The sequence below is a fragment of the Pleurodeles waltl genome, chromosome 7, assembly GCF_031143425.1.
Source record: "Pleurodeles waltl isolate 20211129_DDA chromosome 7, aPleWal1.hap1.20221129, whole genome shotgun sequence".
NCBI lineage: Eukaryota > Metazoa > Chordata > Amphibia > Caudata > Salamandridae > Pleurodeles > Pleurodeles waltl.
The window spans coordinates 178488529-178510998 of NC_090446.1; the positions used below are offsets into that span (position 1 = coordinate 178488529).

General features: G+C 45.6%; 1 protein-coding gene across 1 annotated transcript in view; it reads left to right on the plus strand.

The window, feature by feature from the left end:
• The first annotated feature begins 2407 nt into the window (after positions 1 to 2407).
• Positions 2408 to 22470, plus strand: part of SNX21 (sorting nexin family member 21) — a 49077-nt gene continuing 29014 nt past the window's right edge. Inside the window, exon 1 of the mRNA XM_069243503.1 lies at positions 2408 to 2635. Coding sequence (XP_069099604.1) covers positions 2538 to 2635 — 98 coding nt within the window. The 5' untranslated portion in view covers positions 2408 to 2537. The remainder of the gene's footprint in view (positions 2636 to 22470) is intronic.

Here is a 22470-nt window from a genome sequence, read left to right on the forward strand (position 1 = left end):
GCACCTAGTAGGAGACAAGTGTGAATTGTACAAGCACTCGTTATTAGTGTCGATACTTTTTAACGTATTTTTATGATATAATTGCTAGTTTACACAATGGAGTAGGAAAATTTGAAGAACTTAGTGTCTGAACATTGTGAGGTTTTTGTGAATAATGAACTCTACCATCATCTATTCTCACTATTACATTTCGGAACGTGTCTGTTTCCGGCACTCTCCATTTAATGGCTCTCTCCCTGCTTCACAAAGTTGCTGCAATTCGCCATGCCATCCCAGTTAATAGAAGATACACAACAGGAGAAACAGTCTGACGACTCACAGTTCTTAACTTCAACCTCTGCCTGCACTCTGTGACGACCAGATCTCGCGGTACTTGAGAAGGAAACTTGACTCTGACATTCCTTGGCTCAGATCCTTATATCTGCTTCACAACCCCCTTCCTCTCTCTCCACCCACCTTCAAAGTTGCACCCTCAAGGGATCCTAGGCCTTCAGACGGGGTATATTTCGTGCCATTTTCTTGTGTTTTTAGTTCGGGCGTAGAAGTGCCGCTGACTGCAAGACCCGTCCCTTACCATATACACCACCAAACACTGACATATACAATACGCCTGGCTTCAAAGTGATTGTAAGAAAAAAAATCTGAATGCCCTTTTTTCACGTGATGACATTTTAAACGCAGAACTACTGCCTCGTCGTTGCTTGTTTTTTGCGCGGCACCCACAGCAGGAGGCGCTATGGACCACTTTCCTTAACAGGGCATCTCTAGGCGGTGGCGCCATGGACCACTTCCTTTACACGCCATCCCCAGCAGGTGGCGTCACACGGTGCTCCCTGTGCCTGGACACTGCTCTGACATTTCAGATGCACAGGACGTTGGGAAAATCTCCCGAATTTCCAAAGTGCAGCACGGCATGTGCCCACGGGCCGCCAGAATGGCCGGACCACAAAGATGAATGTGCTACAGCTCACAAGAAATCTCGTAAATAGAATACAATATAGTGCCCAAACGTGCACGGTTTCCAAATGCTAAAATGTCACGGGCCTAAGCCACCTGTACAGAACAAATAGATTTTGTAACACCGATTGAATATAACTCAGCACTCGTATACCTGCATTAAGCAGCTGATTTCAGCATGTGTACGTCAAGCACTAGGTATGACCTTTCATCCTGCCGAGGTCGGTAAATTGTGTACCATTGCACTGAGTAATAGTAACGTCTATTATCTACAGCGCTTAGAACGGAGAGACGTGTAGTATGAAGTGCTAAATAAAAGTTATTATTGTCTTATAAGTACAACCACCCAGTGTGCGTGCATAAAATCTCTAACATGCTTGTACAGAACAATGAATTTCCCACGTTCGCATAACTTCAGCCACTGTTACTCATCAGTGTGTCAAAGCTGGATAAATCAGTCATTCGAGGAATTTGTAAATTTAAATTGGGATTTCCCACAAATGTAAACGTGGTACTCGGCGCTGACGTGTACACACTGAATGGGCAATGTAGCTCAGAATAGCCCGGGACTCAAGTGCGTGGCACCGCCTAAAAACAAAATAGGACTTGCCCTCGAAAAAGTGGGTGTGGTGTCTTTAAAGGTGAAAAATAACTTGATGGCCCAAATAAGAAGTATACATTACGCCGACTATGCCCATCGAAGGTTCAAGCACATAAATGGTGGTATTGTGAGCGCAGTAAAGGCATTTGGCGCTAGGCAAATACTTTCCCCTGGCAACAGTCGGCCTTTGCTTAGATAGCGCCCTGGGTGAAACCAAATTTTGCGCTCTCTCACTAGTCTTTAGTTATTTGTGTGTTAAAAAACTTTGGAGGGATATAATGAGGTGGGAACTGTTAAGGGGCTCCACGAGAATAAAGCAAACGAAATGTGGACCCAGGTACCAGCAGACTTCCTAAAACTGTGTAAGCACATGATGTTTGGAGCTTGGTACAAGGGTGAATATGGCAGGCGGGTCCTGCGCCCCTCTGAAGGGCAGCGCCATGGGCGTGGGTCCAGCTCGCCCATGCTAAAGCCCGGCCATGGCCAGGACAAAGGCACCCGACTCGGGAATAATTCGGATGACATTAAACAGATGATAATTTCCTATAAAGGTGCGTGATATAAACGTGTAATTTCCAAGAGGCGTGGGTGAAACATACAGGGAAATCCCCACAGGTGTAGGCAGCACTCATGGGAACTGCCTCTTGTGCCAAGACTGAATATGCCGGGGCGTGCGCAGTTACGGGCAGTGAGGAGCTGCTGCAGGTGAATCAAAAATAAACCCCTTTTCCCACGGGCGCGTGTAAGTGGGTCAGCACCGCAGGGTTACCGCAGGAATGCTCGGAGTAGGTAGCGCCGTGAGATGTGGTAAGAGCCTCATTCCTGGCGTGGGAGTGCGCGGTGACTCACAAGAGGCCCGGTGGGCGGAAGGCGCCCATTGGGACCGCAGCTTCTCCCGGGTGAGCAACACCCAGGCCCCGGCACCTTGGGCGCGCGGGAAGGCCCCGGACTCCACTCTAAGCAGGTGCACTCGCACAGGATGGCCACCGAGGCAGAATGTGGCCGGAGGGTGCGGGCAGGGGCCAGGAGGCAGGGCTTCCAGCGACGGACCTACATCTGCATCAAGGACAGCCAAGGGTGAGTGCGAACGAACGCTTTACTCTGTGTGTGCTGGACCCGTCCCAAGGCAGCGCTCGAGGATCATCAAGTCAAAGTCTGTGGCGCACAACGTCCCCGCAAGCAGCAATGGATCCATCCCCTTGTGCGGGGGGGGGGGGGTGCTGCAGGCTGTCTCTTCCGGAGTAGGGACATACATCTTTATGCTGACCATGCTCAGGTGTGTGTGTAAATAAATTACATCCGTGGTATTTTCTATCTGCTTGGCAGAGAGGTCTGGTTTGGGATTTCACGAGTTTGAGGCCTGGCTCTCCATGGGAAGCCCCCCCCCCCAACCCACCGCTGTGTGATCCCGGACCACTTTCCTTGATTGTCATTCCGTACATAGACGTGAATCAAACCCAAGGAACCGACGTTGCTAGTGCGACGTGATGTTTGCCACTGCTAGGTTTACAAGGTATGCAAAGTTTCTTCTTGGAAAGATCTCCCGTTCACCGAGAATACTTCACCAGCAGACGAGTCTCGCGCAATGGGGTGGTGGAGAGAGAGGTGATGTACATGGAGAAGCAGCGTTTAGTAGAGTGGCCTTTCGGCGCCCCCTAGTGAAGGAACATGAGTTGCGTCCTCTTTGCGGAGCCAACTGAAAACTGAACATTTGCAAAGGCAGTAGACCTCGAGCCTAAAAGGATGAGCAATTGGGTTTTAGAAAGGCTTTTTATAGGCCACATGTGGAACCATGATGAATACGTTGCAACAATACTGCAATGTTTTTTTTTTACTACACAACGGTGAATGCCTGAAAACTATCTTCTGAAGCATTACACTACTAAAACGTTTATGGCTAAAGATAGCATTAAGTTTCATATATTGATGTGCTGCAGGACATTTAAGTGCACACAAGGGCCCAGGTGCCCATCAAAACTACCCAATATTGTATTACCTTCACATGCAAACAATATGTTCCTTTCTACAGTATTGCATCCTCATTCTGCAGGCTATCTGAGAAAGCTTCCTAAGTATTTCTAAAATCAAGCATGAAGACTGACCATCACTAAAAAATTGTGACTGTCGATTTTACTTTTTCTTTTAAATGACCCTTTCGCTCCTCTCCATCCTTTTCATCCTTCCGTTCTTTGAGCAGGACCTTCTCGGAGTCACATGAATATTTGCCTTAATCTTTATTAATGTATTTTTGCAAACTTCCCTCAACTTATTTCAAGCATCACAACTCTCCTTCCTTGAAGGTCATGCCCCTACAACCTTACAATACCTAAACCTCTTCTAGACATCAATTAACCCCTCCTTGAAGTCACATACCCACAGCCCTGCTAATGATCACACCTAACTCCTATTAATTTAACCTATGACAAACAGAAGTGAATGCGTCTGATGGTTTTGCTTGAGCGCACAAGACAAATCCCCGTAAATAACAATAACAAATGACACTGGGTTAACCACTAACAATGGGTTCCGGAACATCGTTCTGCCCAATGTAAAGTGCTTCATTATTTTTAAGGGGTAGTAAGCACTACATAAATACAACTACAATTATGGAAAACCCATTCCAATATTACTGGCGATGCATACGACTTGTGTATTTGACACTTGTAAACATGCATATTTTTAAGGCATGTCAGCCATTTTAATTTAACAGTCTAACATGGCAGGTGGGCACGTCATATTTGAATTTAAAATTAAAAAGTAAAAGTGGATGCAAGTGAAAAAAAAGTAGCAAACAGATCATCAGCACTTTGTATTTGCTTGACCGTCCAAAAAAATAAAAAAATAAATGCAAATATGAAGGGGGGCGAGCATTGCGGACCAGGGGAGGAGTAAAATAGGACTCGCAAGGGCACAGAAACAAGAAGTGGGAGACAGAAGGGAAACACATGTACTCCCATCGAGAACGAACACCACATCAAGTCAGCAGTGATGGATACACTCAGCCTTGAAAACTGTGAGACTGAAATGCTCCTGGGTGGGACAAATAGAAGATTAGGGGGCAAAACCATTGAATCAAAAGCAGACGTCTGAAAGAGACAATGAAGCCTTTCAATCATAAGTAAATGGCTGGTCCAAAGCTCACTCGAAGTATTTTTAGGTTTTAGAAACAATGGGTCTGCCAACAGACAGCTAAAACTATTAGACCTAAAAAGGTCAGAGCCAAATGAGGTGCATTCTAAGTTCAGGCCCTGTAAGTTTACAATAACCTCTCTATGGCCCACTGAGCAACAGAAGAACATTTTAACCAATAACAGATTTATCATATCGATGTGTTATGTTTCGGTGACTTCTCAGCACCAAGAGCCGTGAGGTGTAGTGGATGTGAGTTACTTTAAAACACTCTTTGAACTATTTTCAGTGATATCCAAGGTCTACGACAACAGCAAAATAAAATAAAGCTGAAGAGACAGAAAAACTGGTAAGAAAATTAATTGGAAACACCTAAGGTCTATGTAAAAAAAAAAAGATGGAAAACACCTAAAAGAACAATCACACTGACCAAGTAGAACCTGCAGATCCTAAGGAGGAGTGTCTGGCGTTGATTTTTTTAAAATATATTATTGCAATCCCTAAGTTGCTATCAGGCATGACAGGCACCTGGATCATGATAGCCAACAAGTAGTTATGAAAACCAGCGCAAGGATCAGACAGGAAGTCCAATTGCCTACGTTGGATTCAAGCATTGAAGACATGATCCTGAGGGGTCTTCCATGTCATGAAAGCAGCAATTGGGAAAACTAGCAAAAATTATGTCGGAGGTCCTCAGCATAAAATCTAAGTGAAGGTTGGTGTAAATATCTGTAACAACGCAACTGGAAAACAGCCACAGGTTATGGCTGATGAGTTCTCCAGACTGGTGGGGATGGAAGTGATAAACTCCTTGTTACAGTCTAGCCTTCCAAAGCTAGAAAATATGCAAGCCACACATGTTTCCTACAAGAAATTGAAAAGGTCAATGGGCCATCATCCAAGATAAGGCACTTTGAGTCATTTGTGCACACCCTGTGTATCTAACAACATACTTTATCCTCTCTGCCCATAAAGAAGTCTAGATAAGCTGTCCACTACTATGCCCTCAATCATCACCCTCCGACTGCATCTGAATTGTTCCAGTCTGACAGCGGTCACCGAGAAGGTGTAGCTGCGCTCCACTGCCATCTTCTCATTAGCCGTTAAATGAAACACCAGGGCACATAATATAGATTGGGGCGTACTGCTTTGGAATGGGCCAGGGCTCACTTTTAATTGGAGCCGCAGAATGAGTATCTGTAAACTATTACTGCACTGCGCCCGAGCATCTGCAATATTACACCTGCCATGTGGCAGCGCATGAGGAAGATGTGGGCCGGCTCATTGAAACTGCCAATGTGTCTTTCACTGCGCAGGCAGCAATCTAGCCCGTGCTTTAACTGGGGTCACGATTCCCATGGAGCTGTTGTCAAAGTGCAGAAGAAAAAGTAGAGGAACTGTGACCTAGGACACAAGTGAGCAGTGTGGGCTTGGGATTGGGCAATGGTGCCTGGTCAAAGGTGGGGCTGTAAGGAGCCTGACATCCATACTCTTATTATGTCGGCCTTCAACAGCCATGTTTATTGTCCACCTGGCACTCACATACATGCCATAGAGTGGCAATCTGAGGTTCAACCCCACCTGCAGTTCATTTTAGAGCAAATCCTACCCAGTGCTTTAAATGGAAAAACAGAAGTCCGGGTACTCACTCTTTAGAGTACCTGTTTGTTCCTTTAAAGTGGCAGTACTCTCCCTTTACATGTATTGCAGCAGAGCTGAAAAGTACAGGTACTCACCCTTTCAAACTGAAGAAGTGCAGGTTCTCAGCACCATAGAGTGCTTGCCCATTTAAACACTGATCCTACCCTTACCTCTCTGCCTCCTCCCTACACTTCTCCCACTTGTAGTTACATTTCCCCTGTCCGTTTTTTCCATTCCACATATGTATTAAGCTTGCCTTTCTTCCCCTGGATCATCGCCACCAACTGCTCTTTGTCCTAATACCCTTTCGCATCTGTCCGTCTGCAGGTTTCCCAGGTAACACCCTGGAAAGCAGAAAGGATGAGGGAACAGCTAGTCCAGTGGGAGAAAGGGAAGGTCTAGCTTTTGAAGGTTGTTTTTGAAATACCCAAGTTTCTTTGAGCAAGTGCTTGTGGTCAAGCCTAAATTAGTGCCAATTAGTGCAAATCTTCAGTAACAAAACAAACTGGAGCACAAATAAAATTAATGGGAATACGTGAAATGGCGTGGTGTTGAGGTTGGCATGCTCGACGTAACAACGCCATGATTTTTGCTATGTGGAACAACTGTATACAATGTATGCATGAATGATATGAAGTATCCCTGCTGGTCAGATGACATCGCTCTGGGCACATTGTAAGAGTGAATACAGTAAGGATTTATTGCCAAAATCTCTATAATACCAGGAGCTACAGCAGATTCCTTGCTCACAGTCAGGGCCGGACTGGCCGTAGCGGACATCGGGCGTTTCCCCGGGAGGCTGGAAGGGTGGGGGCCGGCTGTGCTGCAGTATCGGCCCCAAGTAACAAAAGCAGGATTTCTTCCTTCTTGCACCCCCAGCCCCCAAACACCCACCCAGGGCCTGCTTTAGGGTGGTGCGAGCGATGCAGCTTCACCTGGCGCCTACTTGGATTGGGGTGCGCTGACCTCAGGGGGGCGCTGTGATTAGCAATCGAGTTATGAAACTTGCTGTTTAAAAGCACCTGCTGAAAATTTCCTTGTGCGTCCAGCCTTCAGGAAGCAATTAAGATGTAATGATGCCTCTTGTGATTAATGTTCCTGCTAGGGAGAGAGATGGGAGTTTTGTCTAGCGGCAGCTTTGACTCGCCATAAAGTAGCACAGAGGGTTAATATGCCTTCTGCAAAGAACATAACTATATTTTATGTGGCTAGCTGGCTAGATTAGTAAAGTCAACTTTTATAACCACTTTAATTTGAAAACTAATGAATGTATTAGAACGGGGGGCTATGGAGAGATGAGGGGCACATTTGTCAGGTGGGAGTGAGGGAATCCGAGGAGGTGGTCATGGAGTGAGGGGCACCAAAAAAGACTGTTGCACAGGGCGCCCCCGGTGCTAAAGCAAGGGCCCTGAAACAGATCTTAGAGGTCAGGTGTATTTCAGCTGCAGTATCCTGCTGGTAAACTCCAGATGAAGTGAGAGGAAAGCGTGTGCGGAAATCCTCTGTGCTGAACTAACTAGGGTCCTGTATATAGTTACTTGCCTTTTTTGTTGCGTGTCTGCCCGTTTTCAAGTGCTTAGATTTTTTTTTTAAATACTTGCCTCTCTCTCTCTCTCCTCTTCGCCCCGTTCCTTTCTGTGGATACCCGCCTCTTTCCACCTCCCTGTGCATCTCCTTCCTTGGGTGTCCATGTTTCGGTACCCAGCCTAGACCTGTTTTGCTCTCTCCATCTCTTGCTATGTGTGTTATCCCTTTGTACCTCCTTTCATGTGTCTAATCTGTCTGTCTCTGCTGCCATCAGTCTCTCTCCCTGTCTGTTCTATCTATGCTCCTTCCTACCTGTCGCCGCGTGTCTTTTCATGTCCCTATTTCTGATGGTAGGGGAGAGGGGTTCTATGTGGTGGGACACCCCCCAACCTTCTATTAATTTCATAGTCGGGTCATGGCCTGGCAGTGACGGTCAGATCTATTCTATGCAGCAAAAGGGACATTGATTCACTGTTGCTGCAGACCGAGTAGTGGCACGCCAGCCAAAAAGTAACAAGGAGAGCTGATCCAAGACCGAGCCAAGGGCGGGTTTGTCTCTAAGTGCCTGTGCACGAGATTCACCTTCAAAAGATTTTGTAACAAAGATCATTTAAAATAAGATAAAGTTGCTTCAAATTTACAAAAAAAGTATATTTCTTAAAATGCTGTAGTGTTTCACTTAATACATCAGACGATGGGGCAGATGTACTAAACTTTTTGCATGTCGCAAACAGCGAATTTTGCTGTTTGCGACGTGCAAAAAACACATTGCGATGCCCAAACCCCATTTTGCGATTCGGTGACCTGGTTACCGAATCGCAAAATGAGATTGCGAGTCGCAATTAGGAAGGGGTGTTCCCTTCCCAATTGCGAGTCGCAGCGCAATGTTGTATTGTTTTGTGGCCGCGAAAGCGGTCGCAAAACAATCGCAGTTAGCACCCATTTCAAATGGGTGCTAACCCATTCGCAAAAGGGAAGGGGTCCCCATGGGACCCCTCCCCCTTTGTGAATGGCATTAAAAACATTTTTCCAGGGCAGGCATTGGTCCTATGGACCACTGCCTGCTCTGAAAAAATGAAACGAAAACGTCTCGTTTTTTTGTTTTGTAATGCATCTCGTTTTCCTTTAAGGAAAACGGGCTGCATTACAAAAAAAAAACTGCTTTATGTAAAAGCAGTCATAGACATGGTGGTCTGCTGTCTCCAGCAGGCCACCATCCCAGTGAGTGCCGCGAGTCTCCATGGGGTCGCAAAATGCGACCCACCTCATGAATATACATGAGTTGGGCCTTTGCGACCCCCTTGCGAGTCGCAGATGGTGTCAGGGACACCATCCTACATTCTGATTTGCGACTCGCAAATTGCGAGTCGCTCGGACTCGTAATTTGCAAGTCGCAAATCGGAACCTACCTTCATAAAACCATAAAACTAAAACTAAACATCTGGCCCTATATCCCTGCCTTGAGAGGCATTTATTGAAAGGGATAGTTTTAAATTTTAAAACATGAAATTCCACGTATCCGCCCCTCCCTGACGACAATGCCACTAGTCAAATCAGAGGCAAGTCATTAGCTTGGTGCACCCTACTGTATATGTGGCTGTGATTCAAACTATAGATGGAGAAACATCATAGTTTGTTAAATCAAACACAAGAGGGTTTTCTACAGAGCACTTCCTGAACTCTCACATTTAAAGGCACTCTTATATGTAATGATGAAGAAAATGGATGCTCTGTGAAATAAAATATTTGTGTGGGATTACACAATCTGTTCAAGCAGAGAAGCGGGATTGTTCTAATATTTTTGGGTTTCATGTTGTGCAGTTCAGCCAGTAGATCAGTGTCCCTTTAACTCACCTGGTTTACATCAAAAGGCACTGTTACTCTTTAATTCTTGGTGCATGTGGTCAGAATGTGGAGACAGGCAGAAACCACAAGGGTTAGGTGAACCAGATCCAGGCATCTTACCATAGCCTGACTCATGTTTTCAGTGGCTCACCCACCTCGAGACTGGGCCTGGGATGTCAGAATGCACTTCGAAGATATGTGTGATGCACAGGTAGGGCCAACAGCACCGATTTTGATTGGGCCTCTGCCAGTCACTCACTCCAAATCAGGTTGCTGCCTGCACAGCTTTAGGTTGTTAAGGTCCTGCCAGGTCTCAGCAGTAATTACAAACTGTGTTTGAAGTGGGTCCCTGGTGGTCCAAAAATAATGTAATTTAGGGCAAAAACAACTATAATACCCTGCCTTGAGGTATTCCCTAACAACAACGTGTCCAAATTTACATTTTATTTTAACTTCATCTTACATTCCCTAAGAGCTTGGTTTTTGCCATGTGCTGCGTTTCTATAGTTTGTTCATGACATAAGACTCATTTATGTGAAATGAGGTGCCTGTCAACGTCTGGGCAATTTCCAGTTGCACTTGAGTATTCATGATGAGTCTAAAGGTAGTCTTAATTTCTAACAGTGCTGGTCAGTGAGTCATAAAAATGTTCAGACTTCATACACAGGCAATCATTGGACTCTCTACAGAGTGCACAGTGCAATGGTCATATATGTGCCTATTGTATTTGCGATTTTCTAGGAAAATGTGAGGAGGTTCACATCTGTCAAAATATTGACAGAGCTAAAGAAAATTAAAATGCATTGCTTAAAGCTGAGTTAGTGGGTTGGTCACATGGGGTGTTAAGCTGATCAACTTCATGACATTTTCTTCTGATGTTTCTCACTATGTTAGATACGTAGACCTTTTTCTCCCTCTATTTCTCCTTCCACAGATATTAGAATGTTTACTCACTCTCAGCTTTTCAGAATTGAACATTTTCAATTCTAATTATTCACAACAAATTCATTGTGTTGTTACTACTAACACACATTGGCAAAACCAGTAGTCCAGACTTGTGTTTAGACATATGTCAATTGAGGTGTTATATGTCTGGATGCAATAACATAAAACTTACAGACACCCATATACTGTCCAGGCAGCATGGTTTGTGAAGCACAAGAATTTAGTTGTAATGTGTCAAACTACACATTTAATTACGTAGGCCATTCCTCATGGAAAGGACCCCTGATTACACTTCTCTGCCAATGCCCCTTTTGGAGACCGTTTTCCTCCCACTTAAAGCTGTGGCTGACTGAGATGATGACCAGAGTGATCTGATCAATGCATAGATTTGGACCTTTACAGCCCCCTGGCCTTGTGTGTGGTGCGTTGACACTTCGGACACAATGATTCAGCAACTGAAATCAGCTCTTAAATGATGTGTTCCCTGCTGCAGCATCAGTTTTCCTCTGTCCGAGTCACTTGTGTGTTTGAGAAGTATCATACACAGGATAAACATGCTATTCGGATGTTCAAAGCCACCAGCACTGCACCACCTGCTTCCCTTAGGCTCTGTGTGGATTGTCCTCCATCCGCCTCTGCAGTCTGAAAGTGGGTCACCGGGCCTGTGTTTGTGGTCGTTCCATAATTACATTGGGAATAGCAGCATTAAGAGGTACTTTTACTGAAAGTTCATTAACATTCCAATGACCAGTTCTCATGACACACTGTGTTTTGTCATTTTGAAGCACTGTAAATAACACTTTAAATAAAATGGGGCCCATGGTTAACATAAAGATGGAATATACTCATTAATAACATGCTATACATCATTCTGAGATGGTTCATTCTTATTATTTTTGTTACAAGCTTCTTTTGCCACCAGCAGAGGCCAAGTCACAGTGTGAGATCAAAGGCATCATGTTTGTCATCATAGAATCTCCGGTTATTGGGGGAGGATTTCCAAGTACACATACGGTAACCCCAAGTCACTCTGCAGTGGCAGGATTCTTGAGGGGCTTTGGTAACAGTGCTTCCGGGACACAGAGATCTATTGAGCTTTGCTGCCCATCAGGTGGATGTACATGCCCTTCAAAGTCAAGATCATTGATCACACCCACTGTTGTGGACCTGTCTGTTGGTGCCATGGGGCGCATTTCACTGTGGATTCTAACCAATTGTGAGCATTCAGTGGTTTTCAAATTGTCTTTCAAGACCTACATAAGGATTGTCACCTTCGATATACAAAAGTACTGGACATTTCTGTGTATTCTGGGGTTATGGAATAACCAGGAAATGGTGCATGGGATGCAATTTGTTAAATACCCTTTGTATTATTTTTCTTCAAACTTATGCCTCTGCTTTCATTAAACTAATGAGGAATAGCCTGGCCCAGCAGTTCTTAAAGCAGGTCGTTTGACTATTGTGGACCTTCACTGAATCATTACTAGAATCACTGGACCTCCACTGAGTTAGCCTATCAATCAATCAATCAGTTTTTGTAAAGCACGGCTACTCACTCATGAGGGTCCCAAGGTGCTGCGGGCGGGGGGGGGGAGGGGGGCTCATCCGAAGAGCCACGTATTGATGTTCTTCCTGAAGATGGTGAGCGATGGACTTTGTATAAGGTGCAGGGAGGGGTTGTTCCCGCTCTTTACTGCGATGTAGGTGAAGGATTGTCCTCCGTGGGGTTTTTACGAATGCAAAGGATGATGGCCAGGGCCAGCTGGGTGGAGGGGAGGGATCTGGTGAAGGTTTGGAAGGAGACGTGGTGGTTCAGGTAGACTGGTCCTATCTTTTGAACTTCAAAACAATACACAAAAATATAGAAACAAGTATACATCAAACAAATGCTCAAATATTTAAATAGTTTGATTATTTCACAATCAAATATAGAACGTTTTTAAGTTTTCAATTTAGCTTCTTTAGTTGGATATACTTTATTAATTATAATTTATTCATTTTAATATTAGTTAATTTTGTATATCAGTCACTGGCGCCTGAGTAGGCACCATGAACTCTCAGGGGTCCTTGAACCACAGATTAAAAACCACCAGCCCAGAAAGCTCTAACATACTCTTGATGTGTTGTCATCTTGTTGCATTCAAAATATTTCAAGTCAGAAAAATACCACATTTTTATTGTTTTTGTGATTTTTAAGGTACCTTGGCATGAAAACACTGGCCAGGTCAATGATCACAATTACAATCCTCTTAAAGTAGCTTGGTTGGTCAATGTACCTGCACCTGAGCATTACAAGCAATGTCCGATCTCACATTTGAGGTTTAATTAAGATAGCTTAGTGGTTAAATCATTTGTTACAGATATCCTTGTGTAACCTTTGCCCGCACTTGCTGCTGCTTTCCTACTCAAAGGCGGTGGTGGATTGGGGTAGGCGGAGGGGTCGGCGTTGAATCGGATTTGGTGTCTCTTATCCTCTTTCTGGTTCAGCATGATCCATCAACCATTCTATCACTATCTCCCTTCAAGTCATTGCACATAAGGGTACTGTCACATGCCAGTGTGAGTGGGAATCAACTCCTGGAGCAACTAATCAGCTAAAATCCATCCAGACAGTTCATTGTTTGCTAGATCCGTAGTGCCTCCAGTGCAAGCCACACTAACACATCATCCGACACCAACTGTACACATTAGACATAATTCCGGTCTCCATCATATGCAATGCACCAAGATTCAGCCTGACAGTTATCCACCTCTATACTGCACGTTCCAAAGCTACCCCTCATTGTTTGTTGTGGTCACTTCCAAGAGCTGGTTGTCGTCAGCCCCAACTTTGAGCTATATAAATGTCGGAGAGGCACTAACTCATAGTATCACAGTTTATTAGGAATTTTTCATCTCCATTCATCTAGTCTCGAAAGAATGCTCCTATGGAATTCCATAAAAGTGCTCTTTATTTTTATATTACATTCCTAACAAACACCAAGCAGCAACCAATGAGTTTGAGTCTTGCCCAGTTCGAACTACAGCACACTTTAATGACACAGGCATCTTGAACTCATGTTTGAAATTTTGGGCATTTGATCATTCAACAACATTTGTCTTGCTCTACATAAAATGTGTAATATTCATGGATAAAAAATATTGGAAAAGCAAATACCTCAGAAAGGCGAGACCTATTGACTTTGTCAATGCTTGCTTATAGTGGTGGCACCCTAATATTGAATCTGGAGTGGCTGCGATGTTAAGCCATCAAGGGACGGGGCGCCAGGGGAACTTGATGGTTCCCGGTGCACACCTGATGGCAGTACATTGGTGGTAGTGTCACTTTCATCTTCCCTCACACCCTCTTGGCAGCTGAATCTTCGAGGTGTGGAAGGTTAGGTGTCTCCAGCTTCTCCCCTGACCCATGTTCTCAGGTGCCATTGGTTCCACTGATCTCCTTGAACCATGATATATCTCTCACAGCTGCAGTGTTTGCGTTGTACTGTGACAATTGCACCGGTGATCTCGACAACCTCCCACAATTACGGCTCATAGGGTGTCCTAAACCCAGGTGTCAATCTTTCATGATGACTTTGGTCCCGACCTGAAGGTTGGGTTTCTTCGCTTACCGATGTCGGCTGGCCTTCTCGTTAGTATTCTGCCTTTGCCTCTGGGCCGCCTCCACAGCTAACTCAACGGGCTGCCAATCTGGGTCTGTCAGGATGCTATCTTCAGGGGGGAGAGGGTGCACTTGAACAGCAGTGTTGGCAGAGCAGCACAGTTGGTTGTGCTGTGGGGAGTTTGCATGCTTGCAGAAAAATTGTGTAAACAGCCTTCCTTATCGTCTCTCTGATCGACCCCTATGCGAAGGGCTCGATTCAAGGTCCTCATAAATCTCTTAACCTTGCCATTGGCTTGAGGTCATTGAGGGGTGAGTCTCCGATTTGTTCCTCTGGCTTCAATGACTTTGCACCGTCGAGAAAGTGCTGCCACTGCCTCTGGGCTAATGCCTCCTTTGCCTTTGCTATGCCTCCATCCGTTTTGAACGCCTCACAGATCTCATTAAGTGTTATCGCTTTGAGTCATGCCGCTTCAACAATAATTTGTATGAATCCTTTCGTCCCTTCCTCTAATTCCGCCAAGATGTCAGATCTGTGCGGGGAAGTTGGCCTGGACAAATAGTCAGCGGGTTGTTGGCCCCAGGGTAGTAGACAACTTGGAAGGCATATGATTGGAGCTGTACTGCCCACCTCTTGATCCTTAGAGGGGCAAGGCATGAAGTGCCAGTGAATAGTGGGATGAGGGGCTTGTGGTATGTCACCACCCTTAATTCGTGACCACAAAGGGAGAGATGGAAATGATGACAGGCCTACCTGATCACAAGTGCTTCTCGCTCGATTTGAGCATAGAGAGTTTCGATGGATGAAAGCGTACGTCACCAGTGCCCACTCTTGCTCTCATTCTACATGGTGCAGAGCTGCTGTGGTTATTTTGGGGTATTGTCCCCCAGACCGTTGTTTCCCGCTCTGCATACTTTTGTGAAGTGGTTGGCCTTTTCGCACTTCAAGGGGGTCTTTCCTTTGCAGGGCACACCCTAGGGCTCTTTTGCTCTGGGCCACAGTTGCCACAACTTCCATTTGGTGATCTGGTGTTCCCCACCAGTCTCAACGGCCCTTGATGCCTCCGTACTGCATCAACCCGTTCTTCCTTCAAGCTTATCGCCTTCTGAGTCGAGTGGTGGAAGCAGGTTTACATACAGCTGCTTCCATATCCTCCATGTGACTGTTTGACAGTTCATGTGAGCGGGCCAGCATCAGGATCTCATCGACCGAGATGCCTGGTTGTCTGAGGATAAGTCGCTGTAGCATTTGCGACTTGCAGCCCTGTATGATCTGTGCGCGTATCTCCTCATGTTAGTTAATAGGGGTGCACGTGCTGGCTAATTTTCATAGACGGGCATTAAACATGTCGACAGACACACTATCCGTTTGTTTCGCCTGGCGCAGCCTAAAGCATTCATAGTCCTGGTTGAGCTGCAGATCGAAATGTCTGTTTGGGGTGGCAACGGCCGCGTCATAGTCAGAGTTATCTCCTCTGTTTGGCAGAGTCTCAAACAATTCATATAGCTTATCGCCTCTCAAATGCATCAATACAAATCTCTTTACCCTGCCGTCTGTTTCCCACATGGCACAAAAGTAATGTTGTAGCTATCGAAACCACCACCTCTACCTGGGTGCCGCCGTGGCGGGGTCTGACAGTTGGCTGAGGGGTGGAGTCACTGAAGTGTGAGCATACAGGGCTGGAGAAGGATGTGCTGGGTGTTGCTGCTGTTTGGACGTGGCAGAGCTTCTATGGGCATGCGGTGTTGGTATGACTGGCAAGCGTTATGGAGACTGGCTGCCTGGTGTCAATCTTACACTTGAAGGCAAACGGAAAATCTCTTTTGTTTTGTATGTCTCTGTATACTCAGCAGTCAGATACACTTTATAGCCTTTAAATTGTCCAGATACAAAGGAAATAGTGGATTTGCAGCTCCTCAAAGTACTTTCTCCTCCATAAGGACAGACAAAAAGGCAGGGGGCCCACACAGTCAATCAGCTCTGATGGTGCAAGCACATGTCAGGACCACAAGCAGTCCGCTTACTTCAGTTCTCCGATATAAGGAGGGGGAGACCATGTGGCAGCCACAAACGGCCTTGGGCAGGGCAGATGAAGGCAGGAAAATGGCCTTGCGGGGAACCGAAGCACAGGGCCTGGAGCATGATTTCCCAAGTCAGGTGTTCTTGCACCGGAGATGGGGGCGCTGTGCAGCTGAACACACGGCCCATTAGAAAGGCCTCTTCCGACCATGCTGCGGCTGACGCGGAGAACTTGAAATACTGCAGCACATGCCAACCAGGTAAGGTGACCAGAGAGCAGGTGAGAGCAGCTCCACTGATGCCGGTTGGGGCATGCTCATCACCACCAGGGTGCAGTCGAGGCTCAAGGGGGTTACAAGGGACGTGCACCAGGGGAGAATATTATTAATGTAAAAAATTTTTTTTTTTAAACTTACCTGAGCGCCGCGCACCGCTCCCCCGTCCTCTTAGCAGGCAGAGGCTCCCAGCCTGCCCTGTGGTCATTCCTGACGCTGCTTAGAGCAGCGTTAAGATCGGCTGGAGCACCCAGCCAGGGAGCTCCCAGGCAGAGTGGGAACCTATGCCTTTTCTCTCCATCCCGGCAACACAGTTCCGGTCTGGAGAGAGCACAGTGCGCATGTGTGTTTAGCCAGGCGGCCAAACACACATGCACAGTGCACTCCACTCGTCCCTGTCATTCTCCACGGGTCCATCCTTTGAGAAGGAAAGGATAATAAACATAGTTTATACACTATGTTTATTATCCTTTCCTTGTTAAAGATTTGCAGCGGCTGCCATAGTGGAGGAGCCGCCCCTGCTCAGGTAACTCAGCGGGGGCTCTTCATCCCAGTCATATGCTGTCTTCAGGGGCTATGCAACGCGTGGGCAAAAAGGTATATGGGGCAGCAGATGGCCACTGCAGCAATGCCAACGTCACAGCCAGAAGTACAGTGCTCGTGGGGAAATCACATAATCTTGCTGCAGTGGCGTAGCGTGGGTTGTCAGCACCCGGGGCAAGGCAAGTAATTTGCGCCCCCTAACCCGTGGATTTTAGCACTCGCGAGCGCGCCCCCCCCAGATGTTGCGCCCGGTGCGGCCGGCCCCCCCTGCACCTCCCACGCTACGCCACTGTCTTGCTGGGTTACTCTAGCCTCGTTGCCAATGTAGAAGGTGGCCACAAGGTAGTAACTAGGCCTCAGTACCTGAAGCGCCAATGACACAACACACACACTGTTTAAGTTTGGTCAGCTAAGGCCACAAGCGACCCTATGCAATTTACTTATATCCTCAGGCCGTGCCGGGCCCTCAGATTGAAAGTGGATACAAAGTATTATAGAGGCCGGGTGGCTCTCTACAACACCCTTCACCTTGCTGCGATGGATTGAAGCCCTAAAGGAAGGCCAAGAAGGATCAGGAGCACAGGAAGGGGAGGAGTGACCAAGCTTACATAGCGCTTCAAAGGGAAGAAGATCAAACATTAGCGAAAGTGGGAGGAGCAGGGGATATAGCCTGGGTCACGCATGGGATCAGAGCATCTGAGTAGCGGGATAGGACGGTTGGAATACCATGGCCTGATGTCCATTCTGGTCAAACTACTGAAAACATACCACGTTTTGAATTTTAAAAACATTTAAAACAGCTCATCTTGAACAAAAATGTATTCAGAAACAGGTGTTGTGTTAGAAATATAGACGCATTTCAATTTTCAAAAAATAAGAAGCTCATCATGAAGAAAAACAAACATACTTCAAGCTCAGTGTATATTCAGTAAACAAGAGTTTCCTTTTGTTTCCAATTAATGCGCTTCCAGGAAAAAAATATTTCTATGTTCTATTGTGGAATTAAAGAGCTTTCAACTACTAATTTTACTTTAGTTCGTGACAGATTATATTATACGCTTGGTTGCTGTCTCCTAGGTAGGTGAAATCGCAGCACGGGCAGGTGGGAATGATGTCTTCCTGCTCCTGCTGACTTCGATGCATCACTGCCGCCATCTTACCTCAGTGCAGTGAAGGGTCTCGGGTAACATGCAGCAACTACGCGCTTACTTCTTTGGGCCACGCCTTTGTAGGCGCTGAAATGCCTGTCGACCTGCCACACCACCAGTTAATTGAAATGTTTAGAGCTCGCAGAAAATGGCTTATCTAATCAGATAAGAAAGACATGGGGTTGCGATTTTCCAAAGGCTCACTTACTTACCGACTGAACCCATTAGATGATGTCATATGAGCATAACATCTGTTGCACGTGTCATATGACCCATTGTCCTGGAGTAAGAGCTATGAGGTGTAAGTTTCCTACCAAAGCCGTATACCGTGAGGTGGTCTAATCACGTCTTCATCTATAATGTATAGGGCCCCAAGGGAAGAAGTTGGAGGCATGACCGCAACAGTGACACATTTTTAAAATCCTCTCAATGTGTACACGATTATGAAAAGTTGGAAACTTGTTTCCTTTAGATCAGCCCACATAGGCTTCAAGGATTGAGTTGTTGACCCGGCCTGTTGCTACCACCTACTTAGCCTTCTCGGTGGAGTTGTTGGCAGTGATTTCTACATAGCACACGTAGCCTTAACGGAAGGCATTACTAGCCGTTACCTTTGCCGCAGCACACATAGCCTTCACCGATGGAATTTTTGTCTGTAATTATGGCCACAGCCCAAACAGCCTGTGCTGATGGAGTTGCTGGAGGTGACTTGTCTAGCAAGATAAAATTGTTCTATAGCTCCCCCATGTGTATTTGTGCATGAGACTCCTGGAGGTTTGGATGAGGCTTTGTCCTTCGTGAATATGACATGCTAAGAAGGCGTTGGGAATAATAGCCTATCGGAGAACTACATGCCTTACTCATGGCTCACCCTGGTGTTGTGGCTCACAACACATTACCCCAGACTCCCGGAACCTCACAGATCTGGTGACTGTATATCCACAGTAAATGTATCTATTCTAGTACTCTTTGTATGTCATGCTGATCGAACCTGGAGCTGGTTTTCGAGTGTTTGATAAGGTCTGTCCTGCCAATGGGATCCCATCTAGTGTCAGCACCGTGACCAGTAGGGGTAACTGCTGCGCACCAGTTTATTGTTGCTCCAACTGGGGCCATGCTACCATTTTTTGTCATTTTGTAGATCAATAGGGCATTCATTCACTTTGTGGTCAAGAAATAAAAATCCATAACAAAGACAAGGGATGGAAGGGAAATTGGCAGTCCAGCACACATCCACCCCAATCAGAACAATGCAGTAGTATGCTTCTCCCTACTTCACTGTTCATAAAGGTCTGAGGGGGCATAACATGGCTCCATTGTGAGCAATTCCTCTTCTGCAAAATTCTGACACACTACTTTCCACTTCTAAGCATATTTTTCTGTGTTTTACACACTAAGACCCTGTGTAGATTAGGGAAATACTTTTGGTCCAGAAGAATTCCCACTGGCCCTCAAAGGGTAATTGTTGCTAATGCTAATGTTTGTATACTCCTATCTATATCTGACACTATACTAAAGAGAGCATGGGTGAGTACCCTCTGACAGATCAACTGGGATGATCTAAGCCCCATGCGTTGGTGTTAGGTGCCTGGAAGCCCGTACAGGTTATCCCCCTTTGCCAGGATGGAAGTCAGAGTCAGCAGGGCTACATCTCAGTCATAGCTCATAGAGGTTCCATAACAGTCCGGGCATAGAAGTATTCATCTCAACAACTAATAACACGGAAGCAGTTTATGTAATAAAGGACTGTTCTTATGTGAGAGAGGCGCAGAGCAGCTTATTCATTTTATCTGGCTGAAATGAGTTGTCTCCTAACGAGTGCACTAAAAAAGCAAACAAGTGACAACATGTTCTCAAATGTGCAATCCTGGATCTAGCCATTCAGACTACAAGGTGTCAGTGCCTGTCAGAAATGCACACACAGCACATTCACTCAAAGACAGGCGATGTCAACTTTAAGGAGCTGAATCTAAAATGGCAACTGCATGCAAGCCATGTGACAAGAATTGACCGGAATGTAGTGGAAAATATGATATTGTGCTTGCCTTTCATATTCAGCAGATCACTCGTGATCAGGTTGATACCTAAAATGAGGATCTTAGCCACATGAACTATGTCACAGGTTGTGATGACTAAAATGCTATCCTATTTATGTGTTTCGATTGCGCAGTAGGCAGAGTCCTCCAACAGTTTAAAAGTCATTATGAAGAAAGGTATTTTGAGAGTGTAGGTCTGTGTGTCTATAACCCTACCTCAATTTGCCTCATTCCATAAAAATTCTAGTCCAGCTATTCTAAAAAACACTTCCACAAAGGCCACAAGAGTTTTATCCCACTAGAATGGAGATATGTGAAATCCATATTAACACCTAAATAAGCGGTACAATCAAAATCTAGGAATGGTGAGAAATCCTAGCCTACCTCCAAGAATATCTTCTGTACAAGCAAAAAGCCACAGTTACATGAGTTTATCTTAAATCCGTCATGTACGTTTTTTCTTCCATCCCAAGGGTTTAAATTATGTACCCGAAATCAATGTCAAGAACCTGTAGACCATGGTTTAAATGAGTGGTAACACGAGGCTGGATAAATATTCTAGCCCCTGATTTTACTGATAGCTTGACCTGGATTTAGTTGGCACTGAAGATTCTCTTCTACAGAGCTGGACCTGTGCCATCGATCCCATTTACCAGTGAGCAGAGTGAATAAGTCAGGACAAGTTTCACTTTGTTGATCTCTCCCTTGAGGAAATAATCAATGTAGTCAGCGCTCTCAGGTACAGGTCATATTTTACACCTCACGCATTAAGGATCTGGTTGGCGTACTTTATCCTGTGGTGAACATGAGCAGCTCTTTCCACGCTGCAATGATGCTGCGTGCTCTAAAAAGCACACATGGAGCCCTCTGTTGCTTAGCAGGAAGTCTCTAGACAACACACAAACTGCTAACTACATGTCAATAATGAATTTTCATTCCAGCTGAAAATTAAAGACATTGTGGCCACTATCCAGTTTCAAGCCCACCTTGATCAGAATACCAGTCTACGTGAATATTATGCTAGATCCTAGCCAGGAGGTGTCAGAACGACCACTGTATTGGGCAATCAGAGTGGTCTCTTTGGAGGCAATGGACCAACAGGCAGCAGTAATGTTGATGCTGCTAGACCTGTCTGCTGCCTTTGAAACTATCAACCACCAAATGCTCTTGGATTGGTGGAATACGGTGACACTGTGTTGGGAAGTGGCAGAGATTAATTTCTATAAGACTATTCTCCACTCTGTTGGTGCCCCCATCACGGCTTCTAACTTTTATCTTTAACATCTATGCAGATCAGTCCCGGATTTGCAACTGAGGTCCCCCCAGTCATATCTCTAAGTATGCTGCTAACACCCAACTCATACTTAAGCTCACAGGAGATGCTTCTCTCGGCCTAACCTGTTTTCAAAACGTGTGTAAAGGCATTTTAAGCTGGATGAATGTCAATTGGCTTAGCAGAAATGACGCAGATTGAACCTTTGTTATGTGCCTCTCCTCAGAAGCTGACTCTCACCAATAAATGCTATCCTCTAATTATCACGGAAGAAATTATTACCCAAGCTAGGGAAGGGGCATTAGGGGCCTCATTTAAGGCTTCTCTCTTTTTAAAACCTTCGGATTGCAGGTAAAGCTTTATAGCATGGGTACAAAAATGAACCAAAAATCATGTAAGGCCTCATGCGCAATAATGCTATATTTAGCACAATACCCCTGTGGACATCAAGGGTAAATATTATTTGTAAAAGTTTTTGGGGTGATTTATAAAAAATAAACGAGGCTGATTGGTTCAAAAGTACCTTGCAGAGTATACGTGTGCCGCTGTAATCCTCATGTTGATATTCGGACTGTCTGGTATGTTTTCCCGTACAGGAACTCCTATGGGGTGCACTTTTGGGATATCTACATTACATTTTGCAACAAGTTGCTTCAGTTTTGGGTTTCCTCCAAACCGATGCGCTTTTTAATGTGGGTGACCACCCGCCATCTGCATGCCCAGGATGTAAGAGTAGAAGTCGTTGACAGCTGATTGACAAGCACAGAGTACGGGCCTTTTCTTTTTTCCCTGGATTCCAATTTAGAAAAAGGGCAAACTGACACTTCCTTGTGGACCTGTCTGGGCTGTCATGACTGTGACCATTCCCTCCCCCCAGAGCGTGAGGTGCGTTTTTAGTCTGATGTGGTGTACACTAGGGGCCGGGGTAC